The sequence below is a fragment of the Oreochromis niloticus genome, linkage group LG7 (assembly GCF_001858045.2).
Source record: "Oreochromis niloticus isolate F11D_XX linkage group LG7, O_niloticus_UMD_NMBU, whole genome shotgun sequence".
In the NCBI taxonomy this organism is placed as follows: Eukaryota; Metazoa; Chordata; class Actinopteri; order Cichliformes; family Cichlidae; genus Oreochromis; species Oreochromis niloticus.
In genome coordinates this window covers 52,152,253-52,165,018 of record NC_031972.2, presented here as the reverse complement: position 1 = coordinate 52,165,018, position 12,766 = coordinate 52,152,253, and the positions used below count along the sequence as shown (strand labels likewise).

The following is a 12,766-nucleotide window of genomic DNA, read 5'->3' as shown; positions in this document are numbered from 1 at the left end:
TAGGTGCTCTGAAATTCCACATTTTATTACATTTTCAGGAATGCTAAAGCCTGTTTCACCCTGTAACTCATGTGCATTAAACCTGATTAAAATTAAATGCAGAGTGGTGTGATTAAGTTTTTAACGTGTCATTGTGTGAATTGGGAAAGGCTGTTTTACATGTGAAAAGCGAAGGTGATTTGAATTCGGGACATGTTCTTGAGCAACTGATTCCAATGCACTACCCACATGGTCTTTCCTGTTTGTTTCACAACCTTTAGCGACTTGGGAAGGCTTGCTGAATTAGAGTTTGTTTGAGGTTTTTTTTGTTTTCTTAATCCAGTATATTCCCATAAATCACGTTTGTCCTAGTTTTGAAAGGAGGATTTTTGAGCAAGATCAGAATGGAAAAGAAGGTCGATCATCAACTTGAGGATAGGTAAGCAATTTAAGATAAACTGTTTTTTGTTTTCTTTCACCTGCCTTCACCTTTTTTCTAACATCTTAACTGTGGGATAGCTTCTAATACTTTCACCAGTATGCATGCATATTCACCACAGTGCAAAAATGTGGTGATGGCTTAACCACTTAGTCACTTCTGCCAGAGTTATTGAATGAATGTTCCTCATATTATAATATAGTTTTGCACCCAGCCTTGGCACTGAGTCCACAAGTCCCAATTCCTCACAAAGATTTTACTCATGTGTGTTTTTATTATGGTGATCAAGGATGCGCTGTTCCAGAATCATCCAGATGTGTTAATTTGAGTTGATTTTGATTATTTTTGTTCTTTGGATACATTGTCATCATCATTGGGACAGAAATGTGATCAATGTTTGGATCAGTCTTTATATTGATTTGCAATGGCTCCTCCCCATCTACCATGACAACAATATTGACGAGTGGGAGCAGACAGTTGTTGTTGTTTTTTTTGACAAACAAAGCAAGGGGGCTTTTCCTGTGGCAAAGCCCCGACATTGTGTTGGGTCAACAAAGCTAAAATGAAACCCTGCCAGAATTTGAGGTGGAGTGCGTGCGAGTGTGCTTGTAGCCCGTGTTTCCTCTGTGTGTTTCAGTGTGATGTCGCCAGCTCAGAAGACCACGGAACACACGCAGACAGATAGTGAAGAGCTCACCTTTATAGGTGAGTTATGAGCACTGAATAAGAAGACTTTTAGTTAGTGCCCTGTGATTGCATTTGCATTTCAGATTTGATTTTTTTTCTTATCGCAGGACAAATAGATGTAAGTCAGGCATTTGCCAGCACACCTCTTGCTCCAGCCCATTCTCTTTGGACCACTGATGCTAGAGGTTCAGTCAAGCTGAGAATAGAAGAAGGATGTGCAGAGGAACCCAACACAGTTCACCAGTTGTTTAAAGCCTCAGTTGAAAAATATGGAAACAAGCATGCACTTGCCAGCAAGAAGAACAACAAATGGGAAAAGATAACTTTCCTAGAGTATTACCAGTTGTGCCGGAGAACAGCCAAGAGCTTTCTAAAGGTATATTAATCAAAAGAACTAATTACATTTTAGGTATGTGCAAGATTACACTGTCAATGATCAGACTTTTACAAAGAAAAGTCCAAAATTTTGTTGATATGTGCAGCTGGGTTTAGAGCGATTCCATGGCGTGGGAATACTAGGATTCAATTCAGCAGAATGGTTCTTCTCTGCAGTCGGTGCAATCATGGCAGGGTGAGAAGTGCACATCACACATCAACAACCGGACCTGGATTAAGCACTAATTGGACTCAGCCAATCACTGCACATAAATACCGTATAGGTGTATTTCTCCTGTTGCAGTGAGACATTCAATAACTTCTTTGTTTTTCCTACATCTGTAACAGCCTGTTTTGTTTCTTACAGAGGAATAATGGCAGGAATTTATGCCACAAACTCACCAGACGCGTGCCATTATGTGGCTAGTGACTCTAAAGCCAACATTATTGTGGTAGAAAATCAGAAGCAACTGGAGAAGATACTGCAGGTACTATACAATTATATGCACATGCAGTGGGTTTAATTCCACCGCGAAAACATCTGTGGAAAATTTTTCTCCCTTGCTATTACAGATATGTGACAGACTACCCAATTTAAAAGCCATAGTGCAGTACAGTGGACAGGTCCAGCAGAAGATCTCAAATCTCTACTCTGTAAGTCCTCAGGACAGCACATAAAATGATACAGACCACTATGACTGTTGAGCCTGTGTTCCAAATGGTATATTTCTGCTTTTGGGTAGTGGGAGGAGTTCATGGAGCTGGGCCTGGATGTTTCTGAAAAACAATTGGATGACATTATCAGCAGTCAGAGAGCTAACCAGTGCTGTGTTCTGATCTACACATCTGGCACCACAGGCAAGCCGAAAGGAGTCATGCTCAGTCATGACAATGTAAGCTTTCATGTGGCTATCAATGTGTGCTTGTATGCATAATGTCTATTAACAAATCTTATTATTGTAACTATGACATGCTACTTGAAAGCAAAGAAGATCAAATGCAAAAACATAAAAATACCTCAGAAATGTGTTGTTGTTTGAGGTACAACAAACAATTTTCTGCACTGAATGAATTTACAGATCACATGGACGGCCATTCATGCCAGCAGGGCTGGAGAAATGCAGCCAGCCGACACTAAACAAGAGTCACTAGTCAGTTACCTGCCTCTCAGCCACATTGCTGCTCAGATCTATGATCTCTGGACAGGCATCCACTGGGGTGAGCTGGTATACTTTGCACAGCCAGATGCCTTAAAGGTAAGTAGTTACAAATATTTGATCATCTGATTCTAACATGTGTCACAAGAATATGCATTTTGACAGCAATCATTACTACAAGATGTTTAACATGAAAATAGGTGCACTTTCATGGCTCAGATAAAAATAAAAATTTTAGTAATTGTGGAGGTAATAATTTGAATAAGATATTGTAAAAATGCAGTATTGTGCAGACTGAATTCCCACACCCACAATGATGTTCTCCTCCCCCCTTCATTCTTTTTCACATTCACATTTGCTCTATAGGGAAGCTTGATAACTACACTTCGGGAGGCTCGCCCAACATCCCACATGGGTGTCCCTCGGGTATGGGAGAAAATGATGGAGAAGATAAAACAGGAGATTAGTCAGTGTGGATATTTGAAAAAGAAACTGGTTACATGGGCAATGTCAGTCAGCCAGGAAACAAATCAAAAGTGTACGCATGAGTGAGTAGTTTTGATTCTCAATAATTATTTATAAAATGTGCATATACGTGTAAATAGTTGAATTTTCCCAGAAGAGATGATTTCATTCAAAAGTTTCATTTGCAATTTTATTAGGAATGATGAAAAACCGTTCCTTTTTTACGTGGCTGACAGCCTTGTGCTGCAGAAGCTTCGGAATGAGCTGGGCCTGTCGTGCTGTCAGAAGTTCTTTTCAGGAGCAGCACCGATCAGTAGTGAAACAGTGCAGTTTTTCCTGGGCCTGAACATCCGCTTGTATGAAGCCTATGGCATGAGCGAGAGCTCAGGACCTCACTTCATGTCAGGTCCAAAAGCTTATAAACTGCCAAGGTAAAAAAAAAAAGAAGTTTTTTTCAAAATCAAGAATTGTAAAAAATTACTTGTGATGTTTGTGGTCCTTATGTTTAATTGTAATAAAGTCTAAGACACAGAAAACTCCTTTTTTGACCTATAGCTGTGGAAAAGTGGTGCCTGGCTGTCGATACAAATTGGCCAATGTAGACTGTGAAGGGACAGGAGAAATTTGCTTTTGGGGACGCAACATTTTCATGGGTTTCCTCAACATGGAAGACAAAACAAGAGAAGCTTTGGATGAAGATGGATGGCTGCATTCTGGGGACTTGGGGAAGGTTGATGAAGAGGGTTTCTTGTACATCACAGGAAGGATAAAAGGTAGCATAATCTCATCAAACAAGACTATTGTGAGAGTGCAATTGGACATTTCAGGTCACTGACTCACATTGTAGAAAGAGCATGATGTTCTGGGCAAAAATAAGACTTCTTTCTCTGTGAAGTGAGTCACAAACAGCTGAAATGTCAGGTTGTCTACTCCTTACATTTAGAGTTGATCATCACTGCTGGAGGAGAGAATGTTCCACCTGTTCCCATAGAAGAAGCAGTAAAGAAGGAGCTACCCATCATCAGCAACGCCATGCTGATTGGAGACAAAAAGAAGTTTTTGTCCATGCTTTTAACCTTAAAGGTAATGTGCTGTAATTGTTCTAATTTTTTCAGCAACAAAGCATGAATAATGACAAGAGAACTGTTAAATGCCTTTCTCACTTACAGGTATGACAATTATCAATTTAAACCTATAGTCATAATTTCTATGTATATGATTTGGGGATTTATCCCTTTTTTCAGTGTTGTAGCAATACCGAAACCATGGAGCCAACAGAGGAACTCAGTATGGAAGCTGTGGAGTTTTGCAGACAGCTGGGCAGCCAAGCAACCAAAATGTCTGACATAACTGGTGGTAAAGACAAAGAAGTGTACCAGGCAATTCAAAAGGGGATTGACAGAGTCAACTCTGCAGCCACCTCCAACGCCCAACGCATACAAAAATGGACCATTCTGAGGAAGGACTTCTCTGTTTCTGGAGGAGAGCTGGGTAAATTCAGCAGAACACTGTTAAAAAAGACTAATACTATACAATAAAGGTTTATGCTGGTATACCATAACATCAAGACCATGTAACACAATACAGGTGCAAGTTGTATTGAATCAGTTGCACATTGCAGAGATCTATAAATGATTTACTTTTTTCTTGTTCCAGGTCCTACAATGAAGCTTCGCCGTCCAGTTGTCTTAGAGATGTACTGCAAAGTTATAGAGAGCCTTTATCAAGGATAAAGTCACTTTCTACTGTGTAACTGTTAGTATGAAATCAATCATGTGTCATTTTCCTTCATCTCATCCCCTGTGAACACGCATAAAATGTAATTACAGTACGGCACAAAAGTCTTGAGCCAACTCTCATTTCTTTTTATTTTGGTTCCAGTGAGTCAGACTTTCTTGTAATTTTTTGAAGTGTTCTTGAGTGGTCAGATTACTGAAAATTTGTGGTTACAGGTGTTATGGTATGATGAATCCAAATTTGACACTTGTGGTTCAAATCATCACTATGTAGAATGAAGGTTAGGAGAGAGGTGCAACAGTGAGTGTCTGTAGCCACCTGAAAAACACAGTGGAGGCTCTGTCATGTTTTGGGACTGCATTTCAGCCGTTGGTGTTGGAGGATCTTTCCAAAATTCATGGAAATATGAATGCAGAAGTGTACTATTGGAGTCTGATTCACAGTCCAAGAGCATCTGGAAAGTATTTGGCAATGGCTTCATTTTTCAGCATGACAATGATCCAATGTAGTAAAAGAATTCCTAGACAGAAAAAACAAAATACAAAAAACACCTTTCAATTGGGTTTGGCCTCCCAAGGGTGCGGTCCTAACCGTACTTGACGCAGTGTGATATCATCTTGACACAGAATGAAACAAAGAGATCAAATCTGAAGAGATTTGAGATATCCTTCAAGAAGGCTGGAGAAATATTCCTGAAGACTATTTAAATAAATTACAAGAACACTTGCCTAAGAGAGTTGCGGCCATACCAATTTGAGCTGTATAAACAGTTTTTACCTTATATCCTGTATTTCCATGTAAGTTTGCACATTTCAATAAATAATTGAACCTATTTCCCATTTTCACTGCATACTATAAAGAAATGAGGGGTGGCTCAAAACTATTGCATCTGTTCTGCAGAATGAAAAAAAGAGAACCACACATAGTGTTTAAAGGGCATTTTATTTAATAAGTTTAAAGTTACACCATTTTAATGCAACTTTTACCTTGCCAACACTGATTTTGACTTCTTTAAAATGATACCAATCATCTTGCCTGACAGGAAAATTGGTGGAAGTGCTTTATAACATTGAAGAGAAAGACATGCTTCTACCCAGAAATCAGTTATAACAACTATCAGAGTCATTTGAATAACACTGAATAAAAATTATGGCATTTCTGATGTCAGTGTAATATCAATTTTACAATAATTACATAAGCAAACAGTAAGTTTTCAAAAAAATATTTAGTGAAAAAATCTCTAATGCGTTTACAGATGGATTATCTAAGCAACTAAATGTGAAGCAGAGTTTGACTTCTTAGCATATGATTTGTTTGTCAAGTGGAATTTGTGGCCGTGTCTTCAAATACCATTGTCAAATACATTGAATACATTTCACCAATAAACAGATAATATTCACCACTGATTACACAGGAATATCACATATGCATATTACATATACACAAACTGCTGTTAACACAGTCGTTTGGATTGTGCAGAGAGAAAAATAAAACATTCAGGATCTCAAACTCCTGAGTAGTTCTTTCTTTTTTGGTTGAAATGTGCGGATACAGCATGATATGATCAAGTGGCCAAAACCCTAACAATTAACAAACAGATCTCACTAATGTCCTTTTAGTCCATATCCTTCATTCTTTGACATATTGCTTCTGTGAATTCTGAGCACTTTGAGTTCCCTCCCAGGTCTTTGGTCAGAACCTTGAAGATGAATAACATAAGCATTATAAATTAGAAAACAGGTGTGCAACATATAACCCAAACTGCAATTCTCCAGAAAAGAAGTAATTACCTTTCTGTCTCGAATTGTGTCAAAACAGGCAGTTTCAATCTTCTTGGCATGCCCATGAAGACCCATGTGCCGCAGCATCATGACTGCACTGAGCAGCAGGGCGGTGGGGTTAGCCAAGTCTTTTCCTGCTATATCTGGAGCAGTTCCATGAACCTGATTTTACAGAAGAAGTTGATATTTTTTAAAGAACAACAAACACAAATAGACTGTGGATTTTCTGTGCAACTTGTATGTTGATCATGTATCTGAAACTTTACAAAAATGACCCCATACCGACTCAAATATGGCCACACCATTTGCACCAATGTTTCCACTAGGAGTCACTCCAAGACCTCCAATTAATCCGGCACAAAGATCACTGTAATGGTAAACACATTGGGTTACCTTTAGATTTCATAAAACATATACTGGATTTAACATAAATTCATAACATGAATGAGCAATCATATTTTTAATATTGTGTCAATATTTTTGTTGCTTTGTTACAACTCCAGACAATTGTGCTGTCGCCCATGTGTGTTTCAGCTCTCTGTTTTGTATGCTAACTAGTGTGTGCAGGGGTATTCTTGTTCACAATGAGTACCTCCATGGATTGCTCTTGCTCCACCTAACCACTGTTGATACAGGCTGGACAAATGTCTGATCTTATGCACCACCAAGCTGCATCACGAAACATCACAGCTGTTTAAAGGGATATCCAATTTTCATTCAAGCAGGCTGTGACTTAGAGTGAGTAACTCCTCACTGTTTTGTTTGGTGTTGGCTACAAGAATAGGGTTTACTATATTTACTATACTGCCTCTGTAACCTTCTTTTGACCATTGGAAAGACCAGTTAGGAGTCAGTTTAACACAGTTATGTTGTAAGTTTTTTGTTAGAGACACTAGGTTTAGAGGTGCTACTACTACTGTATTTTTGGTATGAAAACATAGGATTTAATTACACTTTTTTCTTCATTTAGAACAGTCAGGATCCACCTCCTCAGCACTCTCCTGTTCATTCTGTTACCTCCCTTTTTCCTAGTGAGCCACAGTTGAAAAATGTCGTCTTTGATTGATAAAGTGCAAAAGAAAAGACTCATAATTTGTCTTGTTCTTATGAGTATTTTAACATAAGCGATTTACTAGTGACAGTTATGTACCTTAAGATATCTCCATACAAATTTGGCATCACTAGTACATCAAACTGTGTGGGATCCTGCACCATCTGTAAGTTTGGATGAATAAGGAATTTAAAACAAGAATACAGCAAAGCATTCTTTTATAGCCATCTAAAACATATTTACCACAAAAGCTATTGGGACATACATTAAGGCACACGGTATCCAAGTACATCTCAGTGAATTTCACATCTTTGTACTTTTCAGCGGCCTCTCTACATTTTCGTAGGAAAAGTCCATCTGACATGCGCCTAAATGAAAAAAATAGAAGCAAAAATGTAGTTTCACCAAGCAGCTTCACAATGGCAAATGACTTACCTTGTGCTAAAATATACTTACATGATATTCGCCTTATGAACAGCTGTAACACTGGCTCTCTGATTGTTTCTTGCATATTCAAAAGCGTACTCTGCAATGCGTTTGCTGGCTTGTTCGGTGATGAGCTTAATACTCTGTACAACGCCATCAACAATCTGAAATAAAAAGAATGAACAGTGAACACGACTACAGTGCTGTGCAAATGTCTTGAGCCACTCCCCATTACTTGGAGATAATTTATCCAAATTTCAGGAGTGGGACCACACCTCATATATGAACCGCCTGCACTGCAAGCTGTTTGTTATTGTTTTCGTGCCCTATCCTGCCTCCTGTTTCCAAATTAATTCACCTCTCATTAGTACATGGGGATCTGACTGGCTTGGGACCCACCACCAATCCCTTCTGAGGCCTTCCCCAGTCTCAATTCACGCTTACGCCATCTGCTGTTATCTTAAAGAAATGCTGTCAAACCTAAATGAAGATGTGGTCCCTGCTAGGTAATTTATATTTTACTTCAGATGTTTAAAGTGGTCTTGACCAGTAGTTCTCTAAGTTTTCTGAATATCTTTCAAAGTGTATCTTTGGACTGAAAATGTGTGAAAAAGCAGCCAATGTTCAGTCTTTGTCCTTGACCATTTTCAGAGGAGTGTTTTGTTGTCTTTAAACTTTGTTAAGAAGCAGGAGTACCCAGAGAGAGCCCACACGTGAAATTAGTGAAGTTAGGTTAAGTGGTGATTCTAAATTGCCCTTGGGTATGAATTTGATTGTGAATGGTTGTCTGTCTCTTTGTGTTTGCCCTGTGACACACTTGGGACCCATCCAGAGTATATATCACCTCTCGGCCTATGACAGCCGGGATAGCCTCCAGCCCACCTGTGACCCTGAGACAAACTAAATATGAGTACAAAAGTAACCCATGGAGTGTTTTCCCTGGAAATGTAAAGTATAAATAACTGCCTAACACTTTAGTTTAACAACAACTAATGTACCAGTAACTAAACCTTGTAACTCATGAGTAGCTGCACAATACTGTCAAATAATAAAACTGATCAATATTTTCTACCTGGGGTGACGTAGCTGGGCTCGAGTTTTTTAACCACTTCCATGTTTGGACTGGCATCATAATTGCTGCCTATTAACAGGTAATTTCAGTCATTTCTCTTTCTGTCATATGGAGTGTAACTAGCAAGCAATGTTCAGTTGGGACATTTGTTTACTTTTGGGTTGCAAAAGTTACTATTTCCTCATTCGTATTCAGGTTGTACTCAAGTGGTGAAATGTGTTTGTTGCGTCCAACGTAAGTAGAAACAATTTTCAGAAAAGTTGGTTTTTTTAAGAAGCACTGTTTTTTTCTGTAGGAAATTATAATCAGAGGCCGAAACTGACTCTTTCTCTAACGTGCCCAAGCGTGTCTCACAGATGCCCACACCAGGGATGTTATACAACTGTCACTGCTTTAGCAACGATATCATGATATAACATTTTTATATGATGTAAAAATTTTATACCGGTATGATTGCAAATGATATGATATGGGAAAAATCTACTCTAACACACCGCCAATGCAGTAAATGTATACTGGATAGGAAAAAACATACAGTGGAACACTATCGGTCATGGACTGGCCTCCTCAGAGCCTGGACCTCAACATTTCCAAAGCATTGTAGGATCATCTCAACCAGCATCCAAAGAAAAGGTTTGAATGTTCTTCCAGAAGCCTAGAGAACTATCCCTGAAAACTGTTTAAAGAAATTACAAGAAAGCTTGTGAAAAGGTAATGTTAATAAAGGTCTTACAACATGTTCAATTCCACTGTATTCTCCCTCGGTGTTCTCCCTGATTGTGACCAGGTTCACATCAGTGTAGGGGGTCTGGTAGCCCTCAATGGACACGCAGGGCCGCACATTAGCATAGAGGTCGAAGGTTTTCCTCAACAACAAGTTCATGGAGGGATGGCCAGCAGCTATTGGTGTCTTCAAAGGGCCTTTAGATTGTTAAAGAATTCAAAAATATTTCATGTCAAACCAAAAGAATATATCCAAAAACCTGATAAATGGTTTGGAAGTTTTGCTCTCTTAAGAATGCCAAATTTAATTAATGCCCCTAATAAAAGTTCATTTCCAAGCTGCTGATGTGGGAACACATGAGGGTGAAGTTCCCAGAATAAAGAGATTCGTACATATTCCCAATATACACATCATTATCTAGAACTGTCCTACTGTTCAACTTTCCCTTTAAAACCCCCCCCACACATATAGATAAATCAATCAGGTTACCTTTCAGGCCAATTTTGTTCTTGTCCATTGATTCTTTGGCATCTGGAGGTATCATCCACTTTCCACCAGGTCCCCGAATGGCTGTAACATTTCTCTCTTCCCATCGAATAGGTGCCTTTATCAAAAGCACATTCAATTCATTCTTTATTTCCAGAAACTTTGTTATCTACAATTATACTAATTATATTTCTATTGTTATATGATTTATGTGGTATCAGTGCTCAAGCATTATATTATTCTCTGATAAAATCTGAAAAATAAATATGCATGTTAATGATTTTTTTTAACTGTTTTTCAGTACTAACTTTAGCTGCTTCAAATATCTTCATGACAGCATTGGAGATCTCTGGACCAATCCCATCACCGGGGATTAAAGTGACAGTCTGAATCTGTGAGGCAGGAAAACACACAAGTTTTATTGCACACTGATGAGGTCGTTCAAATTTAATGTAACCTCGAAGTTACAGCAAAAACCATGACACAAAAAAGGCTGTAGTTTTACAAGGAAAAATAAATACCCCACGGATGAAAGTCCTGGATTGTGGAGTCTCATTCTTTGCAGCCCCAACTACCCGTGACAACTGAGAAAAAAATAAAACAAAAATCGATTTTTTTCCTCCCAACACTATTCTGCTGTTTATTTATGGAAATAAGAAAAAGCACTGAAAACATGTCTGTGTATAGTGTGAGGTGAACTGAACAGATGATGATGACCAAATTTGTGCACTGCTGTGTTTAACAGTACAACATATTTGACTGGTATAGCTGTTCGGCAAGTTTGTATTGGTTTTGCAAACGATTACATTGTCAGTGTAATCTGAATATGTAAAACAATGCAACTGCATGAAACTCCTATGTGAACAGGCAGAGAGACAGGCAGACGGGCAGACAGACAAACAGCCGAAGGCAACCCTGACTAGGGAAAAGATCGCAAAACAGAGTCCCTATTCCAGATGTGGTCACATCAGAAGCGAGAGGAACTGCCTGCGAGCTCTTTTTCCAGTGCAGCAAGGATATACAGTATTTTAAGTTAGGTACACTTAACTTACTTCCTGTGGTTTGAATTTATCCTTGCCATTGATCGATAAACCCAACTTTGTTAGCAGATTAACAATCTGTAGATGATAGACATGTGTTTCCATAACGCAACCTTAATAAAAACATGTTCAACTAGAGCAACGAAGCCATAAACTGCTTCTACATTGCATTACAAGAGACTAAACATACACTTGGCTAAATAGCTGCTAGCTAAACGTGTCGGGTTGCTATAGCAACTACAGGCATATAGCCTGTGCGTTAGCGGTCAGCTAAGCAGTTAGCAGTGGATGTTCTGCCTCTGGTATGCTGTCAGCGGGACAGACAATAAGTGTTCGCTAATGAACTGAAACAAAATTAATCTAGTGCAATTATGACACATTTCCATAAGTTTCAGCGTACATACCGCTGACCTCCACGCCTTCCCTGCCATTCTGAAAGAACCAAGGTCGACACAGCAGCTGTAGAGCTTCTTGTTATTTTTGTTGGCGGTATTTTACACCCCGAAATGGTGCATTACCGCCACCAACTGGTGTGGAGTGTGAACAACCTCGAATCATACCAGTTTGTCTTCATCTCTCTCTCTATATATACCATTTAAACCAGTGTGCCCACGTGGAAGTGGTGATACGACTCTCTCCTCTCGCTTGTTCCCACTTGAGCTTCTCATTTCTCCTGCCTTCATTCAGATTTTGTAAAAACAGCTTCCTTTACATTCTTACTCCCATTACTTTTTATCCCCCTTCCTTCATTTCTGCCGCATTATACCCCTTATTTCTGTCCTACTGACATGAAAGACGTTTTCTGGCATTTGTCATATGTGCCATTTCATTTCCTTTAACTTCATAATGTGCTGATACCCATAAAGTGTTTGCTGACTCTCTATCAAAAAGTCCGAATAACTGTGCTGTAAAGCGGCCAATGATAAAGGTGAATCTGAACTTACTGTTGTTTTTAATTGTCTTATGATTGCATCGACTGAACTACTAAAAGTATTGAAAGCATTTCTCCTGTGTATGCTGGTCACATCTTTACGTCAAATGGAATGTAAAACACAAAGACAGGACCTCTCTTGGGTCTTACTTTTCTAACTTCTGGATAAAGATAATGAAAAAAGACTTAATTAAACTAAACCTAAATGCAAGCTTCTCATATGGGCTATATTTTAAATAGCACAGTAATAATAGTGAATGAATCCGGATGGGTGCTTAGCGTTGCATCACTATTACCGCCTGCAGGTGGCGCCAGTGGACCGCTTCTTACATGCAAATCTACCAAGGAGCAACTTCTGCAGGCTACAGCCTTCTGCTTTATCTTTTAAAATCATGTTCATCGGTCAAGAGTGAGCA

At 39.0% G+C, this 12,766-nt stretch overlaps 2 protein-coding genes across 4 annotated transcripts; one reads left to right on the top strand and one right to left on the bottom strand.

Annotated features, from left to right (window-relative positions):
- The first annotated feature begins 142 nt into the window (after positions 1 to 142).
- On the top strand, positions 143 to 6,140 carry acsbg1 (acyl-CoA synthetase bubblegum family member 1). Of its 2 annotated transcripts, none has more exons than XM_005470704.4 (14): positions 143 to 418; positions 1,056 to 1,123; positions 1,213 to 1,481; positions 1,588 to 1,676; positions 1,848 to 1,968; positions 2,054 to 2,134; positions 2,224 to 2,373; positions 2,560 to 2,736; positions 3,004 to 3,185; positions 3,339 to 3,533; positions 3,658 to 3,875; positions 4,046 to 4,185; positions 4,347 to 4,593; positions 4,759 to 6,140. In XM_005470704.4, exons 1-14 carry the CDS (start codon positions 384 to 386, stop codon positions 4,833 to 4,835), a joined length of 2,049 nt encoding a protein of 682 aa, XP_005470761.1. In that variant the 5' UTR covers positions 143 to 383; the 3' UTR covers positions 4,836 to 6,140. The 2 variants fall into 2 exon arrangements, with proteins under 2 accessions (XP_005470761.1, XP_003440350.1); XM_003440302.5 differs by having other exon boundaries at positions 147 to 418; positions 3,300 to 3,533.
- On the bottom strand, positions 5,768 to 11,973 carry idh3a (isocitrate dehydrogenase (NAD(+)) 3 catalytic subunit alpha). 2 transcript variants are annotated; one of them, XM_005470705.4, is made up of 12 exons: positions 11,824 to 11,939; positions 11,432 to 11,497; positions 10,901 to 10,963; positions 10,688 to 10,771; positions 10,383 to 10,497; positions 9,903 to 10,090; positions 8,128 to 8,261; positions 7,937 to 8,039; positions 7,771 to 7,835; positions 6,903 to 6,987; positions 6,630 to 6,782; positions 5,768 to 6,538 (listed from the first exon to the last, which is right to left on the bottom strand). In XM_005470705.4, the coding sequence occupies exons 1-12, from the start codon at positions 11,848 to 11,850 to the stop codon at positions 6,455 to 6,457; spliced, it is 1,167 nt and encodes a 388-aa protein (XP_005470762.1). In that variant the 5' UTR covers positions 11,851 to 11,939; the 3' UTR covers positions 5,768 to 6,454. The 2 variants fall into 2 exon arrangements, with proteins under 2 accessions (XP_005470762.1, XP_003440485.1); XM_003440437.5 differs by lacking the exon at positions 11,432 to 11,497 and having other exon boundaries at positions 11,824 to 11,973.
- Between the last annotated feature and the right edge of the window lie 793 nt (positions 11,974 to 12,766).

Coding starts and splice junctions, on each gene's coding strand:
- idh3a (XM_005470705.4), bottom strand. CDS start 11,850: ATGGCAGGGAAGGCGTGGAGGTCAGCG. Junction 10,498..10,687: donor AGATATTTGAAGCAGCTAAA/GTTAGTACTGAA, acceptor CTTTTGATAAAG/GCACCTATTCGATGGGAAGA. Junction 8,040..8,127: donor GTTCATAAGGCGAATATCAT/GTAAGTATATTT, acceptor TTTTTCATTTAG/GCGCATGTCAGATGGACTTT.
- acsbg1 (XM_003440302.5), top strand. CDS start 384: ATGGAAAAGAAGGTCGATCATCAACTTGAGGATAG. Junction 419..1,055: donor GATCATCAACTTGAGGATAG/GTAAGCAATTTA, acceptor TGTGTGTTTCAG/TGTGATGTCGCCAGCTCAGA. Junction 4,594..4,758: donor TGTTTCTGGAGGAGAGCTGG/GTAAATTCAGCA, acceptor TTCTTGTTCCAG/GTCCTACAATGAAGCTTCGC.